Below are 14,144 nucleotides of genomic sequence, written 5' to 3'. Positions count from 1 at the left end.
CGCTCGCTTCCTCTCTCCTCGATCGCCAGCTTCCCAAGCAGCGGATGCTCTCCTCGACAGCTTGCTCCAGCCTCCGAATGTCTCTCTCCATTATGGCGAGGGTGAGCAATCCCACTTCTGACACCAATGTGGCGAGCTCAGTCACGGAGGAGACAGGTTTCTTTGGGAGCACCCGTTTATTGTCAGCTGCTGAGAACACTGCCACGAGCTAACTGCCAGCTGTAACGTGCGGTGGAGATGAAGCCAGCCGCGGAGGTGTGCAGGTGGATAGCGAATGAGCAACAGCTTCTGACTTTCCAAAAGTACTCATTTATTTACAATATCAAAAATAAAAGTGTTACCTCTACCACACATTACACGAGAGCACACTAGTCCGCGTACACACGGGAGCATCCATTACAGGGAGAGTACGAAGAAAAACAAAAAGGGGGTGACACACCAGTCATGAGACAGAAGGCGCCGCCATGTGGTGATACACTGCATTACAATAGCAACTGTTACACAGCGCGGCTAAAACAGAACAACAACAACACACACAGGGCGCCCTCTGATCCCGGAAGGCCACACGTCCCAGCGAGAGGGCGTCACCTGTCACCATGGTAACATAAACAAAACATAACTGTACAAACAGAACCCTGAACACAGCCCTGACCCGCTACAATATATATATACATACATATATATATATATTACTGCTGTCAGCGTTAATCTCGTTAAAATGACGTTAGCGTCATGTCCACATAAAACGCGGCAAATCTCCATTTGCGAGTTAGCGCGGATCATCGTGTGTGGGGCTGCATGGCGTCAACGCATTAGCACGGTTAGCTCGTTAACGTACAGATCTTAACAGGTGCCATTTGTGGTCCTTATACACACACAATACGATAATATTAAGTTGAAGCACAGTACGTTTTACTCATGAGGCTCCTGACTACAGTAGCCGTAATGCTCCGACAATCCATCAAGCAGTGCGGCTTTGTAGCTTACCAAAGTCGTGTTAGCGCGGTTAGCTCGTTAACGTGTTGATGCTGTCCAGCCCCACGCACAGGGCGATCTGCGGTAACTCGCTAACATAGATTTGCTGCATTAATGCGGTTATGGCGTTAACGTCATTTTAACGAGATTAACGCTGACAGCATCAATATATATATAGCTTGTTACAGCTTGTTAGGCAGCTCATTCTCTGGACAATACTTTCTTTAAACCTATTTTTTTTTACAGATTTTGGAGTCAACTTAAAAGAAATGCAGCTGTGAAGTGTAAAAGTGAGGTCATTGGTCAGATCATTGCATGATATTTGAATGCGATCTATAATGTGATATCTAGAATCCCCATATATCAGTATACTTTCCTAAATGTTGCCTGTTCAAACAAAGGCAGTAGAATTTTATCACAATTTTAAAAAGAAAAGACATTTTTTGAAAGTATGACCTCAATTAGCCTTGAAGAACAGTTTCATACAATTAAATTTAGAATGCCTATATATTATTCCCTATATGCTTATATATTGTCAATACAAAAATGGCAGTAACAAACATGGTGTTAGATCACCATAGCATTAACACTTTGAACTTCAGTTTAATTTACTGACCATGACCTTGGTATACATAAGAGCCTAATGTTCTTTGGAAGAGATTTTGTTTTCCTTTACCCTGCCCAACCCTCTTATACTGCAAACTGCAGATCCGAAAAAAATATTTTTATCATGCTCTGCAAAAGGAACTCATTATATATTGGTAAGCACATATAGACTATATATAAGACATATAGCCCTATAGAGAGACAAATGTAGTCATTGTGACATTATCCATTCGTTAGCGAAATTTGCAATTAGCAATTTTGGCTTTTATATGACAAAAACAAAAAAAACAATGTAAGATGACAATGAGTTTCACAAACTACTGCGCAGAGACTGCCCTGGCTTGCATTAGGCTAAACAAGGCTTTGTATTCTTCTGGTCACTGAGTGTGAAATGGCTATGATTGTGTGCAGTGGTTTGAAAATTGAGACAAGGGAACTGATGAAGAGAGAATGCATGATTTGGCAGCGAAGCAAGTAAGAAATACAGTGTGTACTATATATGAAACATAAAAATAACCTCATATGCAGTATTTTACTGTTTGTGTGTGAGAGCCCGAATGGACAATAGCTAAGTTAGCAGGAGAGGTGAGTGGATGTGAACGACTGAATAAAACAACAGTTTATATACAAATTTGCAATGCTTGTTGGGAGATGTGTTGTGAGTGTGTGCCGGCAGGGTAGCCCTGGCTATAGCTGTGCTGGGGGGTCCATTTCTCACAGCACTGCTCCAGTAATCCCCTCTGGAGAGGAGTGTCACAGCTCTGTATTACCTACTCTTGTTCTGTGGGTTTCTGGATGAAGTCAACTATTGAGCCACAGTTAGCTATCAGGCCTATAATTGAGTTTGCCATAAGAAAGGGAACCCAAACACAGGTTCATCTGAACTCCAAGTGTAATGAAAATAACTAAATAAATATATACATGTCATAGCCACAAACAATGAGATTAGTATGCTAAATGCATATAGGGTACCTTGAGGGTCAGTATTAAATATTTATATGTTAGAAGCGTCTGAGGCCACTGAGGAGCTGTTTTTTGAGCCTGAGTTATGAGTTTATTAAAGTCGAGGACTAATATATATCTAATTGTGATATACTGTTAATGGTGGTAGCAACTTGATTGCAAAAGAACTCCACGAAGAGCAAAAGAATAGCCAACATAGCCTAACAGCTCGGCCATATGACTCCTCTGTGATGACAAGTCAGAAATTCCACATTAAATACAAGTTTAAATAATTCTGCATTATTGTATTGCTGTATTTATGTATTGTTCTCTATGCATATATTTTGTATTCATTTTATATAATTTGAACACTTTGGGTCTCTATTGGAACCTACTCTAAAATGTAAAACACAAACTATGCTACACCGATGAGCACTTCTGCACTCCATTTCAACTTGAGGCTGCTTTTGTTGATGGTTCATAAGTTACATTCAATTTATTTATGAATGTTCTTTTCCCACTGCTTACTCACATCTCTGACTCATCGCAGTGCTCCCCAAATCCTGCATGAAATCATACAAGCTTAGATGGTGTAGCTCTGCCTGTGTTCTCTGAGGGGTGTGTGTTTTCTCCCCAAACTGACTTCTGCTTCTACAATCACCCATTACTGTTTGGTCTTTACTAACAGTGAGACAGTTCTTTTATGGTTCAATTTCTGGGCTTTGTTATTCATAAGGAACAAAGCTATAATATTATCAACATACAAAATAGCTGACTGGTTGTGATTAAAATATGACATACTGATTATATTCTTTTGTCATCACTGCTAAAACAGGATTCTTAATAAAAAACAACAAGAGGGGAAAAAAAAGTAAGTGCAAAACTGCGACTGTTCTGTCCCACTTTGATCAGGCCTAGCAGTTCTGCTTGTTTCCAGTACTGTATTTTGGGGATGCCAGTGCTGAAGACACAACATCTTATCATTACCACGATGCACTCCTTTTTCACACTTAACTGACAATGCATTCATTAAAATTGAATGACACTAATTAAAATTGGATGTTTCTCTGCTAAAAGAGGATGAAGACATCACCCAGTGGAAGCCCATGTGTGTTCACCAAGGTCAGGATACACATAGCCTTCTGTTGGATGATGCAGCCCACGTGTCCCAGGCTCTTAGTACAGGAAAGATGGCTCCCCTGAGCCCCTCCACCAGCTCTCAAAGAGGAGAGTAGATTGAATGTGTGGGTAAAAGATCAAGAAAGGAAGAAATCTAGAAAAAATGCATCTGGAAAGTATTTTTTAAATTTGGAATCTTCTTTACGACAACTTTTGCAATTCTCATATGCTGGATTTTATGTGCGCGAATGAAAACTGGCTGAATGTTGTGCAGTAAAGCTCAACTAAATTGACCTTGCTTTAGTCTACTTGCCAAAATATTCTGGATACTGTAATATAATTTAAAAGCATGTATCAAAACCTGAATCATTACTGAATGGCACACATCAGATGAGAATACAGCAGAGCTGAATGCAAGTAGAAGAAATGACAAGTTCCAGCTGTCTTTTGACATTTCACGGGACAGCTGTTGTATAAAAAATGTTGTCAAAACTAGAAAGGCAACATATTTTTTCTCTAAAGACAAGTCTTGTTTTTGGAACCATTAATGATGTTTTTAATATATCCAGCATGCTCGTCATAATGATTGCTCCACAACTAGAGATAAAAAACACCAACCTGGACAACATATGTCCCTGTGATTTCTAACAAATATCCAACCCCTTTATCTTGACTCCTGCAGCTCCCTGTCTTTCTATGTGCATGTTTTTCCTTTCTTTCTTGGGCATAGCTGCTCCTTTCAGCTGCTGACACTCATGCTCATTGTTATTTTATAAACTTCTGTATTATATCAAACCTAACTTTTCTGCCAGTCTTTGCCAGAATGTTCTGTAACCCACAGGTGTATAGTCAGGTTGGTACATTAGACTGTGCCTTGTGTACCAGCCAGCTTGCTTTGCTCCCAGTCACCTATTTGCCAGGCTTCACCACCTCCAGCCACATTTCTCATTAAGTTCCACACCATTCTGCTCACTGCTCACTTCATCACCAAAATGCCAAGCTGCCTGGTCACTCCCTGCTGCCAATGCAAGCTCCCTTCTCCTCCTGCTCACCTATTGGCTCATTAACTTCCTGCAGCTTCTCCTCCCACTCTGCGTGCCTCTGATTTTAGAGCTCTCTGATCTTTAGAGCTCTTTAATCTTCCCTACTTGCTGACACTTTTAAAAGTATTTAATTTTTTATTTATTAACTAAAGGAATTCTATGATTATGCTTTTTGTTCTCACAGATGGATTCAAAACACTGGACCACAATGTTCTTAACCTTTGTCTTAAGCATGGTGTTGGCAATAAAGGCATTTCTCTGGAGCGGTTTAAGTTTTACTCACGTGGCACTTTGTGAGGTTTTTGTCAGCGTATGTTCCTTGTGTTTTTTTATCTCAAATTTATTTGAAATCAGGCTTCTCATCATCTGCAGCTTAATTTAAAAAATGTTTTGTTGTAAGAAAAAATATTCCATAGTCAATAACATGTCTACACATTGTAGAGGTCCTTCTAGATAAGACTGATACAAGTTCACATGAGATAAAAAAAAAAAAATAGTCAATGCATGTAGGTGAATAGGCTTCATATTTAAAGTAACAAAGGTTTATTTGAACATGAAACTTATTCTATGTTTGTTTGTTAAGCTGCTTAACCCCAAGTCATTTAAGCATATAAAGGCATCTAAGGGATGAACCAGTGTTGCATCTACATGTAACACTTTTCGTGCGTAACACATGAGGTACAAGAAAGCTACTTAATGAATGTAGTCGAATAGAAATGCGGCCCTTTGAATGTGTTTGTCTTAGTATGCATCTATCTGCATGATGTTTACATGTGTTGTACCCGTCCTTCTCTATGGTTACAAGTGTGTGCGAGTACGTGTGTATGAGTGTGAATTAATGAATATGAGCAAGGCTCCTTGGTCTGCGATAAAGAATTTGTGTCCTGCAGCCTGGTGTGGCAAAGCTCACCTGGACTCTGAGTCCTGCTGTCAGGTCCCATCTCCCTTCCCGACAGAGCCCCCAGCCTACAGAGCGGCCACTCTCTAACCTTTGGAACATCCACAACGGGCTCACTGATTCCCAGTGACATGCAATGCTTGCTCCCTCACAGCATTAACATAGCCACACGAACACCTTCTATTTGGCTAGCAACCGCAGACAGGTAGAACATTTCTGGGATTTTTTCTTTTCAGTATCGTGGCTGATGCTGAGATCCTGTCACATCTCATCATCTCATTTTCACCATCTTGAACTTCAGCTGCGTGATTTTTACAGCACTGTGCAAAAGTCTTGAGCCACCCCTCATTCCTTTTGATTATAGTTCCAAGGAACCCGACTTTGTTGTCATGATAGTCCTCCAGGCTTTCTCAAGGTCTTTTTCTGTGGACACTGGCTGACTGTTAACTAATTTTCAGTCCAGTTCTTGTGCCTGTTGTTGGCCATTTTAGAGGAATGTTTTTTTGTTTGTTTGTTTGTTTGTTTGTATTATTTTTGTTTTGTTTTACACTAAACACTAAACCATTTAAGCATAAAAACCACCTAATTAGAGGATGAACCATAGGGGATGACATATTTCTGTATGCAGGCAATGTCTTTAAAAAATCAGAAGAAACTCGACAAATGGAGGACAAAAGAATGGGGAGACCTAAAAAAGATCTACATCTGAAAAATATCTGAAAATCATGTTCTTTAGAAACAGGGAAATAATCCAGCAAAGACGCATGATCTGAGAGACACATCTGGAAAATGCAGCCTGGAGAATTACAGTATTCCTGAAAGCTTCTTAAAGTCCAAATAACACTTACCTGAGAGAAAAATAAAAGTTTCCCTACAAAGTACTGACTTTCAAGATCCTTAGAATTGTGCAAAATCCTTTTTTGCTTTATATACAATGTATTCCCATGCATGTCTGCACGCACCAGTAAATGAATTCACATATTTTCCATTTTCCAAGTAAAATATAAAGAAATGAGAACTGTCTCGAGGCTTTTTGCACATTACTGTAGTAAATATTCAAATCTACAAATTTACAGCTGTTTTGGCTCAAAAAAGCCTGGTAAATAAAGTACCAAATACAAATCCTTTAAAGAAATCTAGTGTAGGAACTGGTGAACGCAATGACATATCATTTACTACTGCCCAGGAAATAATACATTTGGATTAAAAATGCATATATTTTACTCTGCAAGCACTACTTAGTGTATACAGTGTATACTCCTTAACCACAATATAACAAAATCATAAAAAAACCACCTTTGATCCATAATGTGCGAGTGCAAGAACTGATAAGCAGGATTGATAGGCAGGCAAACTAACATTTCCATTCTACTGAGAATTTCTACAAGAATCGGTTCTCGATTCCCATCCCCAAACACAGGACCTCTTTGGTTGTTCTGCAGTGCCAGACACAACAGGACAACCTAGTGATGTTGGCCGTAGGTCCTTTGGATCCTGTGGGTTGGCATATCTGGCATCTCTTTTGAACGCTCTATTAGATTGGGATCGGGGGACTTAGAACGCTGGGTCAGTGCCTTGGATTTTTTGCAGCAGTCCTCAAGCCTTTCCAGGGTAATCTTTATAATGTGGTGGGGCACATTGTCCCACTGGGCGAGGCCAGTGCTGTTGGGGGTGGTGTTGCTATGGGTTTTTTTCTGCTTGGTCTGCAAGAATGGCACATACTGTATCACAGTAATGTGAATGTGAATTTTGGGATTCATGGTTTCCCAGCGAAACACTGCATTATAATGAGGTGATCAGTGTTACACACCTCACCTGTCAATGGTGTAAATGCTGTGACTGATCAGTTGTACACATAACATTGCAGCATTACATCATATTCGCAGCTGACAGCATGGCACCTTTAGTGTTTGGACGATGCAGCCCAACCATGTCTCACAACATATTATGTTGTATCAAATCTTCCACTGTGTGAAAACACAGAAATATGTCATCCTATCCAACCTGTTACTCTGTATATGATATCAACCATCCTGTTATTCAGTCAAATAACTTCTCCAGCAGAAGAGCTGCAGAGGTGTTAACTGGGTTATGGACTGAAGGATTACCTGGGCCTTTGCTCCTGCAAGCCCCTTGCACTGACTCACTCGGTCAAGGTGGCCATTTGGCAGCTATATAGCACAGCCAGTCTGAACACAGATAGTGGGATCGGGGGTGGGGGAAAGAATTGAGAGTGAGAATAAATGTGAGAAGTATTAGTTCCTTAACCTAGGATTTCACAAGACTAGGGATTTAGAGAGCACAATTTACAGAGAACCACTCAGAGTGAGTACAGCCAAAAGATGACACAGGAGATTGAAAAGTGTGCAGTCAACTCAACTCTCTTCTTCAGTCCCCTCCCTCTCTCTGACTCTGTCTTTTTTCTTTCCTTTTTTCAACCAACTCGGAGCTACTACAAGCCACTCACTGAGAGTCAAAGTGAGCCATCTTAGAGGCACAATCAAAGGCAGTTTTTGATAAGCAACTCTGACTGGCATGCACAGCCACCACAAGGTCACTGATCTTTACTCTAACCAAGTGAGACCACAGTCTGTGCTGCCAACACTGCAGGCAACAAAGGATGAACTATAACAACACAATAACCTCCTCAGTCTGGTCGCTAAGTGAGTAGCAGAGATGCTGTTCAGATACTAAGCGTTTCAATATTGAACTATAAGGAGAGAAAGAGGCAAGTGGAGGATTGTGGTGCTGGGCGCCAGTTTTCTTTTTGAGCCCAGAGCAGCATCCAGAGAGCAGCCTTGGCACCGATCCATGTGTCCCTTGGCGTTAGTGCTGCAGTCACATTACATTTCCCCTCTCATCTGGATCGCTGTGTGCCCAGCAGACGCTCCCATCCAGGGCATGTCGTGTCCACTTTAGACTTTAGGCTCTCTGGCTTGAGCTAATCCAACAGCTAACAAACTGGAGCAGACTGCTGAGTAAATAATTGTATAAATAATTCAGATAGTCCATAAGTGAATGAGTTAGGGTATGTAATTTTGTTGAGATGCAGAAGAGCAAATACACACACAATTAGCTGAACTGCAGACTGGGACCCACTGATAATGACACAGTTTGACAATAAGAAGACAGACAGAAGACTGGATGGTTTCTGTTTCTCATTCATTTACTCACACAGTCACAAAACATTACAATCTATGCAGGGTGGATCTCCATATTTTTGTTCAGTCACAAAGATAAAAAACACTCACTGCTTTCAGACTTATGCTTTCTGATACTGACAGCCACACTGAAATCCACATGTGCCACACACTCTCTGTGCTGATCCTGCACCAATTAATTTCATGAATGACTAACTCATGTTTGGTAACAAACTCCCAGTGGCTCTAGGCTTACCTCACTAGCCCCCACCCTTACACCCCAGGAGAAGTGGCACTGCCAGCAATACTCACAGGATAATGGAGTCAAAAGCCTTGTGCCTATATTACATGAAAGGGAAAATAATTACAGATCCAAGGCTTAAGATTAAAGCAAGCAAGCCAATTTTGGTTTCAGAATCAGTGCTTTTGTACTTTTGTGTGTTGTGATACTTATGTTTACTTAAGGACGAAAGAACCTAAATGGAGATGCATTTACTCTAATGCATTTCAGTGAAATAGTCCTCTTGAGTAGCTTTGACTCAGCATCTTCAAGTGGCCAAGCTTTCGCCCAAACTGTGCCATTACTGGGATACATGTGCTGGAAAAAAGCCTTTAAGCAGATTGAACATTTCTCTGAATCTGAAGCCTGTCTCGCTGTAGAGGGCCCAAAGGCTGGAACATTTTGGACAACATTTGAGACAAAATGGCCCTGGAGAGAGCTGGGGCCATGTTGTTGAAAATGTTGATTAGTTTTGGCATGTGCAGAGATAGATTGCCTGCCATCTTTTCATTATTTCTGTAGAACCCCCTGGAGAGAGGGCATGGAGATGGACTTGAGCAGGCAAGGCGTAATTAAACTTCCACAGGCAGGTCATGTGCTGTTAATGCTTTGCCACCACTTCTAATTACTTAACAGTATAGTCTAAATGATATGCTGTCACTGGGCAAATTAATTGGTATTTGGTGAGGGCAGTATGGCAGCATTGTCTCCTACATGTGTCATAGGCTCTTTGGGACCAAGAGAAGGCTAAGCATTATCTGACCCTGATTAAGAACATAACACCGAGTTAAGTGCATAACAACTATGGGTTATAGCAGCCCTAAGCATTCGGAGTTGATAGTGTGTAATTTCACAGATTCCTGACCTCTTTGACGTTAGGGTGCATATTTTTTAAGTTGCACTACAGCAAGCACTGTTTTTATAATGTGGATATGCCCTAAATTTAAGGGGCAGCTCATGATGTGAATTAAGGGAAAGGTCCTGCATAAACCATGAAGCTGAATATTCAAGTTAGGTGTCAAGCGGTGCATAATATACTACTTCAAGCTCACAATGTGCTAGCATTAGACCCAGAATAGCTCTATCCAAATGCTACTGCATCACAAATAAAAATTAAATCCCAGGCCAACTTCTTAAAGTGCTTAAGGATAGCATTATTATTATCATCAAAACAAAGTAGATTTAAGCTCCACAGAAAGGTGTGCATTAAGGCAGGTGACCTTTGATTTTGGTTGGTGTACCAGAAGCAGCTTATCTTACCCCCGAAGTAGGAGCCATCCGAAAGCTTGGTCTCTTTGTTGCCTTTCGTTAGAACACTGACAACCCCATGTTGTATGAAGTACATTTTCTTTCCGATGGTGCCTTCTCTTATGATGTAATCCCCAGGTTGGAACACCTCAAACCTCAATTTGGTGAGCATAGAGGTGACAAAGTTTGGGTCAGCATTGGCAAATAGCGGCATAGATGCCACCAGCTTTCGACAGTTAAAGTTGATAATTTCCTGTTTGAAAAGAAAGACATTAAAAACAGTGGTTAGTGACAACAGCACAGCACAAAATTCAGTGACTTTTCAAAGTATTGGACATGAGGGATATTAGAGTAACAACAGGAAAAATGTCAACTCTCTAGACATCATTTACTGTTTTCTTCTTTTTCTAAGCCCCCCACCCCCAGTTTTTTTTCTAAGAAAAAAAAGAGATTATTTAGTCACACTGTGCTCTTGTGTAAGGCTAAAATGTCAGTGAATGTGAATTGAAATGAAGGGAATGTCGAGAAGTGCAAAAGCTGTCGAATGCATCAGAGCTGCATGTGCGGCTGTTTTAAAGCAAGACAGAAACACTTGTCCCACCTCTCGGAGCGGCTCATTCAGCTCTCCCAGGATGCTCTCCTCATCAAACATCTTGCCCTGGTAGCGGTGCTCATAGTAGTCGTGGATTCTCTGCCTCATATCTGCAGGCAGCTTGTGAAAGGACATGTACTGTTCCACCTGTTTGTACTGCAGGGACATAGAGACACACAACAATCAGGTTATCCAAAGGCCATAGGGCTGTAGCACAAATACACTGCCACGGGGAGCAGCTGGTACTGAGGTCAGACAGACAAGGAAATGGAGACGGATTCAGGATGGCCATCCGTGCCCTTTCAAGTTTCACCCAAAAAGATAGCACTTTTCCAGTCTTTGATCAGGTCTCTTAAAGTCTCTCTTTCTCTCTCGGAAGTCACACTGTCCTGAATATTTGTTCACTGAATGTACTAACTTCTAAAAGATAAGGGTGAGAGAAAGGAACGCTAGTCATGAAGTGCAAAGTCAAACTGACCTTTAAAAGTGCGCTACAGCAGCTAATGTGAATATGAAGTAAATGTAGATCTTAAATTATTAAATACATATTCCTTTTGTTCATGCAGAGAAGAATAGATTAGAGTGTATGTTGTTCAGGTGAAACAATCAAAGTGTTTCTGTTTTTACAGTACAGACTTGTGGATTAATATCCTCTGTTGCTGAGAGATATAACTATTTAAATGTGTGTGTCAAAAAGCCTTTGACTGATTCTGTAGCATTGGCAGCAGAGATGTAGATCAAAGCACACTGGGAGCACCTTGGAGATAATAATGGGCTGAATCCTTAACCCGCTGTGAAAGAAAATAAGGAAAAAGAAAAAAAAGAAGAAATTAACCATTCATAGGGTGACGCTGGTGGTGCTCTTTGATCACAATGTCTATGATGCCAGAAGACTTACCGCTGACTAACACAGCTGACCTCAGAAGCCTTCTTCTTTGTTTTCTCACAATACTACAAATATACAAAGCTCCTGCTTTGTTAAAATAAATAAGAACTGTTTTCTACAATTTTCAAGAAACACATACAGGTGAAACAAATTGAGTCTTGCAGTATAGAATATTGAGCAAGACAAAATATGGTGCACGAGGCTTGACCAGGGGCCAAAATGTGCCTACCAGTAACATCCAGGGCTCCTGCACTATTTTTTTTAAAATAAACTCAATTTTTTAAGACCTCTTTTAAACCTTTATTGAGTCCTTTACAAATAAAACCTAAGAAAAAAAATCACAGTTAAATTATATTCAGGTTTTCATAAACAAGCAGGTATACAACTACTGAACTGTTTAGTAATCCATACAATAAAGAACTTGATGCTTTTCTTTAGTAAGTAAAATGAATATATTTGTACAGAAAAATAAGTGCAACAATTTTAAAAGAGCGCCATAAAATAGCCAAAACTTAATTTAACTAAAATTGATGTTATTCAATAAAATTTCTGCCCACATAAAATGTCCAGAATATTTTAAGACCTTAGTTTGCTTGATTTTAATTTCTGACTGTGACATCTTTTATCCCTGCACTGGCTTTTGACACCTACATTCCTCACTTTCTACCACGGTCAAATTCTCTCTTTCCTCCTATTGCCATATTTAGAAGAGTTATTTGGCCAGGCCCTTGAATCCCTCACAGACGGAGAAGCAATCTAGAATCACCCTGTGCATATTGATGATAAGGCTCCTTTGACTGTGAACAGCTAGTTATGAACTATTACATGGCTCCACTCTCAATCCTGGACAAAAAAACTCAGCAGATTAGGCAAACTGCTTGAAATATGTTTTACACCAGTTCCATCATATTAAATAGTTTATAGTTTATTCTATTTAACAACTTTTTCAGGAATGTCAAACAAAGTAAATTATATTTTTTTGTGTGGCAACACTGTGTAATTTGATGTGGAAAGTCAAATACTTGCAAAAGCATAAACAAGATGTGGAGCTTATATTAATCCAGTCTCTCTGTCAATGTCAGGGCATGAATATGAATAAGAAATGTTGTGGGTGACAGTAAGAGTTTGAATCTTTATCCACACTATCCCTTTAGCATAAAATTAAGAATGTACTGATCCAATGATAACACTTATTTCACAGAAATGCTGTAGGTGATGATCAAGATGTTTCCAGCGTAGACATCTTTAGGTGCAGTAGCAGTCGCTGTTGAGTATTGCACCAAAGATGTCATTTCTATATGTGATGCAGGGTGAAGATGACAGGTATCTCAAATTATGAATGAGGTCTAACACTGTTGTCTTCTGCTTTAGACATGTTACAGTACAGTGCATTTCTTTAATTAGTTTTTTTTTGTGCATGAAGTTTTAACACTTTGAGAAACTTATTTGAACTTTTAACATCTAATTTATGTACAGCTTTGTAGCATATTGCAGTCTGGTTCTCCCAGCACAAAAGAGTATTAGTCAAGTGAACAAATGCAAGATAATGTCTTATTGCTTCTGCAGTTTTGATGAATAACTGTATTACACGGAGTAACTCGGCATCACACTTGAAAGCATTTCAAATTTACTAATCACTGTGCTGGATGCAAAGGCACTGATCATCAGGGGCGCAGGGGGGATTGAGGGGTAGGGTAGGGAAGGCATTTTTTTCCTGATGATATGATGGGCTGGTAAAATCCCCTCTGGGAGGAAATTATTCTATTGCTCAAAGATCCCTGCTCTCCTGATCTACTTGACCAAATCAAATCAGTCTGCATTTAGGTGGTAATTATTTCACCATCAGATTTTCTTGCTTCTATCTGAACACTGGAAAGATTCCGGCTGTAATATGGATCTCTTATAATGCCTATAATGATTATTTCATGTTTCTTAGCTTTCCTCCCACCTTCCTTTACTCTGGTAAGTCCAGGATGATGACAAAACGCTAAATTGATGCGGCCAAATAAAAGATGTTTTAACTGTGGTACAGGTATAGTGTATTAATTAGTGAGTATTTGTGGTGTTGTTTCTATGGTGACCTTTAATAAAGATTGCTACCTTTTTTGTTCTGGCAAGCTCCTTATGTTTTTGGTTGTTTATAGTAACTCTGTACTGAGAATTAAAGAAAAGAGTATCCATGTCCTGATCTAACTTGTTTCTTTAGACAATTTTACTCAGCTTTAGTTGTTTTAAAGATGCAGTGACTGTAGCGTTTGTCTCTTCTTGTTTTACAGGGGAAAAAAGTTCCAGACGTTTGGCACCTAATTAGTCCTGCACTGTTTGTTGAAGAAACACTGAGACGAGCAGCTCATTTGATGCATGTTATTACTCTTCTTGGATGTACACGTTACAGTTATATATGAAGATTTATTG

The 14,144-nt window shown here is 39.9% G+C and overlaps 1 protein-coding gene across 1 annotated transcript in view; it reads right to left on the bottom strand.

Annotated features, from left to right (window-relative positions):
• hcn4 (hyperpolarization activated cyclic nucleotide-gated potassium channel 4) overlaps window positions 1-14,144 on the bottom strand; it is a 66,370-nt gene that overhangs the window by 10,981 nt on the left and 41,245 nt on the right. Inside the window, exons 5-6 of the mRNA XM_031746609.1 lie at window positions 10,853-10,999; window positions 10,264-10,504 (exon numbers count right to left, since the gene is read on the bottom strand). Of these exons, the coding sequence (XP_031602469.1) occupies window positions 10,264-10,504; window positions 10,853-10,999 (388 nt within the window). The remainder of the gene's footprint in view (window positions 1-10,263; window positions 10,505-10,852; window positions 11,000-14,144) is intronic.

Source organism: Oreochromis aureus, linkage group 1, assembly GCF_013358895.1.
Source record: "Oreochromis aureus strain Israel breed Guangdong linkage group 1, ZZ_aureus, whole genome shotgun sequence".
NCBI classification, from domain to species: domain Eukaryota; kingdom Metazoa; phylum Chordata; class Actinopteri; order Cichliformes; family Cichlidae; genus Oreochromis; species Oreochromis aureus.
Note: the sequence above shows the minus strand (reverse complement) of the source record. Positions and strands in the feature narration are given on the sequence as shown.